At 47.6% G+C, this 5,095-nt stretch overlaps 1 protein-coding gene across 1 annotated transcript in view; it reads left to right on the top strand.

Annotated features, from left to right (window-relative positions):
* Positions 1-273: 273 nt before the first annotated feature.
* The window catches only part of Fhad1 (forkhead associated phosphopeptide binding domain 1), a 160,421-nt gene continuing 155,599 nt past the window's right edge, over positions 274-5,095 (top strand). The window contains exons 1-2 of the mRNA XM_008822681.1: positions 274-390; positions 3,193-3,299. Coding sequence (XP_008820903.1) covers positions 3,207-3,299 — 93 coding nt within the window. The 5' untranslated portion in view covers positions 274-390; positions 3,193-3,206. The remainder of the gene's footprint in view (positions 391-3,192; positions 3,300-5,095) is intronic.

Raw genomic sequence — 5,095 nt, 5'->3', positions numbered from 1 at the left:
ACACAGTCATGCCTCGACCCTCACCCACCCCGGTACACACACACACACACACACACACACACACACACACACGCACGAACAGATGGAGCTCTCCTCACGGCACACACACACACACACACACACACACACACACACACACACACGAACAGATGGAGCTCTCCTCACCGTCAAGTCCGGCGCCGCACAGGCCACGCCCCTCACCTGCGGCCTAGCCCACGGCGTTGCCATGGCGACGGATGTACACAGGCCAGGCGGCGCGCGGGGGGTGCAGAAGATTCAGTCAAGCGAGCTTGGCCGGACCGCCTCGCCCCAGAGCTGGCCGGAGCCGCCCAGCCCGCAGAGCTCTCTGCGGAGAACAAGGACCGATCACAGCCTTCCCCCTCCTGCCAGGTGAGTGCGGTTCACAGGGAAGCTGCAGGGAGGACCGCGGCTGGTTGGAGGAGGGGTGCTCCCTGGTACAAGCTCTCCAATCCGGTCTTGCAGAGACACCCAGAGGAGATTCCCGAACACCAGCCTTCCTCCCTAAGTGCAGTGCCCACCCTGTCCTAGAAGCAGCCCTATGGGGACCTTATGTCCATGTGATGTCCACCGGGCGCAGCTGGGATTAGGAAGGGAACCCCTGCCTTACCGAAAGCATCCACCAGTGGTCAGAGAGATCCCTTTACCTGACCTCAGCTACCCAGATAGAACCCAAGGCGCTGATGACTTCCCAGCCCTCAACAAACCACTTCCTTCATAGGTCTTCTGACCCATCTGTGGGCGCCCAGGGCACATGATGGGGACTTTTTGGCATATCGGGCCAGATCCAAGTTACAGTTTAACACGTTCAGATGACTGTAATATTATCAGGCAGGGACTGCACAGAGCCTCTACCTGGACAGATTGGCTATAGACGGGAGACCGTTGGATGGGGCCGCAGGCTAGAGGTTTTACCCCTCACACAAGCTAACAAGTCAAAGGATGAAGGGAGAAGACAGGAGACTCCCAGGCCTGAGAAAGGGTCACAGGCAGGGATTGCTCCCAGGGAGGGAGGGGATGATACAAAATAGGCAGGCAGAGGGTGAGCATTCCCCTCTTTGCCTCTTGCTGTTGGGTGATCCTCAGTTCCATAACTTTGCCTTGAGGTGGCTTTACTGTTAATTGAAAAGAAAAAGAGAGATTGTTGTTCTTTGACCTGGACTTGAGACCTCTCATATGCTCCTGGATGTAGCTCAGACTCCAAGTAGCAAGGTGCAGAATCATCAACATTTTAGAAACTTCTGACGCCACTGAAGTTTTTATTTTTAACGTAGAACATATTTTGAAATGCATTAAGGGCTGGAAATGTGAGTGGGTGGAGAAGTAGGAGAAAAAAACAGCAAGCTGGGTGTGGTGAGGCACTCTGGTGATCGTAGCAGTTGAGTGGTGGAGATGGAAGATCAGGAGTTCAAGGTCATTCTAGGCCACATACTGACTTTGAGACAATCCTGGGGTACATAGTAAGTTAAGGTGAGCCACTGACTAAAGAGATGACTCGGCAGTTAAAAGTGCTGACTGCTCTTGCAGAGGACCCAGGTTCAATTTCCAGCACCCACATGACAGCTAACAACCATCTGGTAACTTCAGTTCCAGGGGATCCAACGCCCTCTTCTGGCCTATTTGGGTATTGCATGCATGGGTGCACTTACATACATGTGGGCAGTACACTCACACACATAATATCAAAATAAATAAATACTTTAAAAACGAAATCAAATAATAATGATAGCAAATGTTGATTACAGATTCCAGCAGTGGGTTCATAAGGCTTCACTATCTACTTTTTTGCCCTTTTCTGTTTGTTTGTTTGTTTGTTTGTTTTCAATCTTTTTGAGACAAGGTCTCACTATGTAGTCTAGCCTGCCCTCAAACTCATAGTCCTGTCTCAGTTTCCCAAGTGCTAGATTACAGGTGTAACCACATCCAGTTCACTGTCTACTTGAAACATCTCTATATGTTTGACATTTTTATAATAAAATGTTGGGGCTGAAAATCTGTGCAGGGCCCTAACCACATGGCAGATCTTGATTCTTGGATCTTTAGAAATTATTCCTTGGGCCAGAGAGATAGCTCCGTGGGTGAAAGAGCTGTTGCTGAGCAAGCCAGAAGACCTGAGTTTGGTCCCCAGAACCCATCTAGAGTAGAAAAAGAAAACCAACTCTTGAAAGTTTCTCTGACTTCCACATGCTTGTGTCCACACACACACACACACACACACACACGCACACAGAGCAATAATTATTTTTAATTTTTAAAGAAATAACCCCCTTTTCCTCACTCAATATATGGAGAAATGCAGTGATTTACAAAGAATGTATCAGTTAATACTTGCTTCTTCTGTAGTTTTAAGCCCTGTGGCAGTGTGGGATTCTCTGAATGAGAGTTTGAAAATCCCAGGCTAAAAATGGTGTTAATAGAGGTCCTACAATGGTGTGCTTATATGTGCATCATTGCAGTTAATCTTCAATAATCCCATTTTAGAGAAGAGAAAACTGAGGCACAAGGAAAGAAGTAATTTACCCAATGTCTCTAAGCTAGTAAATGGGCTGCTTGGACCCACTTGTCATGTTGGAACACCATGTTGGGACTGTCGGACTTGAGCATTGGGAATGCCAGATAATAGGGAGATAAGCAGCCATCGTCCCTGAAAATGAAGATTGTAGTTTGGTTGTTTTAAGCTTTCAGTTTTTAGTTTTAGTTTTTTCTAACCAGAGTCAAGAAATGTTGTCAGCTTGATTATCAGATTCAGACTCTTTGCTGATGATCACTGTTAGGAGAGGCAGTTCAAAAGATGCAGCTTGGGGCTGGAGAGATGGCTCAGCAGTTAAGAGCACTGGCTGTTCTTACAGAAGACCCCCATTCAAATCCCAGTACCCACATGTTGGCTAACAACATTCGTAACTCTAGTTCCAGGGGATCTGTCGCCCTCTTCTGTCCCCTTTGGGCACTTAACAACACAGGTGCACTTACACACAAGCAGGCAATATACATATACACATAAAAAATAAAATAAAATGCAGCTTGTCATGGTGATGAGCATCATCAGAGCCACCAGACTACCCTCTGTCTCTGCAGATGTCTCCCTCTGGACACCTCTCTATGGTGACTGTGTGCATTTAAATCTGGTTTAGAATGTGTTTCCCTAACACAAACCCTCTCTGAAACCTTCCACAGGAAAATCAGAGAGAATGAAAGCTTATCTGAAGAGTGCAGATGGCTTTTTTGTCCTAAATAAAAGCACCACGATCGGCAAGCACACGGACTCAGACCTCATCCTACAGGTAAGAGCACTCCTCGCACACCTCTGTTCCACGACACCCCAGGTATCCTAGTGTCTCAAAGCCCAACAGCCAAGCATCCATTGCTGGATGCAGTGTCCTGTCGGCTGCATTTATCTCCGGATGAGGAGGAAGCTGAGTTCTTCCTGGGAGTGAAGAGCCCTCTGTCCATTACCCTACACACACCTGCACAGGTCTCACCTGTTGTTCCTGCCCAGCAGCCTTCTGCATGGATTTGGAAGGTGTGCAGGAAGCAGACGCATTGAATCCCCTCCCTGCCCTGTGCCTGCCTCTCTCTCTCTCTCTCTCTCTCTCTCTCTCTCTCTCTCCAAAACCCCTTGGGACTGTCTAGTCCAGGCAGCCCTGGGCTTGGCCTCCTTTCATTTCATTCTCTGATGAGCTGTGGTTTGGCCCAAAGCCTCTGCTAATTGACAGCCAAGGAAGTGGAAGAAGCAAGCCAGCCATGGAAGCAGAGGCTCAGAGCCTCCTCCGACATTCAAGAGTGGGGCGGAGCCTCTGCCCGGCTGAAAAGCTGGTCTCCCTCCAACCTCGATCCATGCGTCTTTAACACTTTTTATTTTGAAGCAATTGTAGATTCAGAAGGAGCTCCAAAGGTACTAGGGTGTGGGCCTCTGCGTCCCCCAGTGGTTAGAGCTGTGTGACTTATGAGAGTCAAACCAACCAGGACACTGGCCACAGCACGGCGCCTTTATGGGTCCCTCACTTTGTCTCCCACAGGTGCAGATTCACGCACGGTAGCCAAGATTCAGAACCACTCCATCTCCAGAGAGCATCCTCCAAATCCCAGTTTACATTTAGAGCATCTCCTCCCGCCACCCCTCAGCCCTGACATCACTATTCTCTTTTCCATCCTGATAATAAGAATGTTATTTTGAGAATGTCACATCAATACAAACATACCATATGTGAGCTTTTGAGACTAAGGGTTTGTTTTGGTTTGGTTTCTTTGCACTCAGGCCCTGAGATACATTTAGATTGCAATATTGTTCCTTTTTAACTACTGGCTAGTATTCCATGTGGTGGATGTACCACTGTTTGTTTAACCAATGCAGTTCTGGGCATTTTGATTATTTCTAGTTTGGGGCTGTTATAAACACTACTGTACGCAGGGGTAGGCATGTTTTGGGGTAGGTTTTCATTCCTGGGATAAATGCTTGATATGATTGATGGCCCTGTCTCAAATAAAAAAATCATTGATCATATTTGTGTAAGGATATTTTTGATATTTTGATATTTCTCTGTCATTCTCTGTTGATCTGTGCATCCATCCCTCCCTTGATATGGAGCAGTCTTGATTTTTGTAACTGTATAAGTCTTAGGTAGACTGATTCCTTCCACTTTGTTTTCCTTTTGCAAAATTGTTTGACCAGTGTTCATTCCTTTGCCTTTTGTTCTAGTTTTCTTTCTGTTGCTGTGACAGATACCCCGACAAAAAGCAGCAAAGGGAGAAAGGGTTTGTTAGGCTCATAGGTCCAGGTTACAGCCCATTACTGCAGGAGTCAAGGCAGCAGTTGAGGTAGGATGTGTCAAGTATCGCATCCACAGCCAGGAGTACGGAGAAACAAACACACCCATTCTTCCTGCTTGCCTGCCCAGCTAGCCTCCTCCTCTTTTACACAGTGCAGAGCCCAGCCTAGGGAATGGTACTACCCACAGTGGGCTGGGCAATTAACAACCAACACAACCCACCACAGACATACCCACAGGCCAACCCCATCTAGATAATTCCTCAGCTGAGACTCTCCTCCCAGGTGACACTAGGTTGTAGCAAGTTGACT

The sequence above is a fragment of the Nannospalax galili genome, unplaced genomic scaffold (genome assembly GCF_000622305.1).
Source record: "Nannospalax galili isolate Female #2095 unplaced genomic scaffold, S.galili_v1.0 scaffold548, whole genome shotgun sequence".
In the NCBI taxonomy this organism is placed as follows: Eukaryota; Metazoa; Chordata; class Mammalia; order Rodentia; family Spalacidae; genus Nannospalax; species Nannospalax galili.
This window is presented reverse-complemented; position numbering and strand designations above follow the sequence as displayed.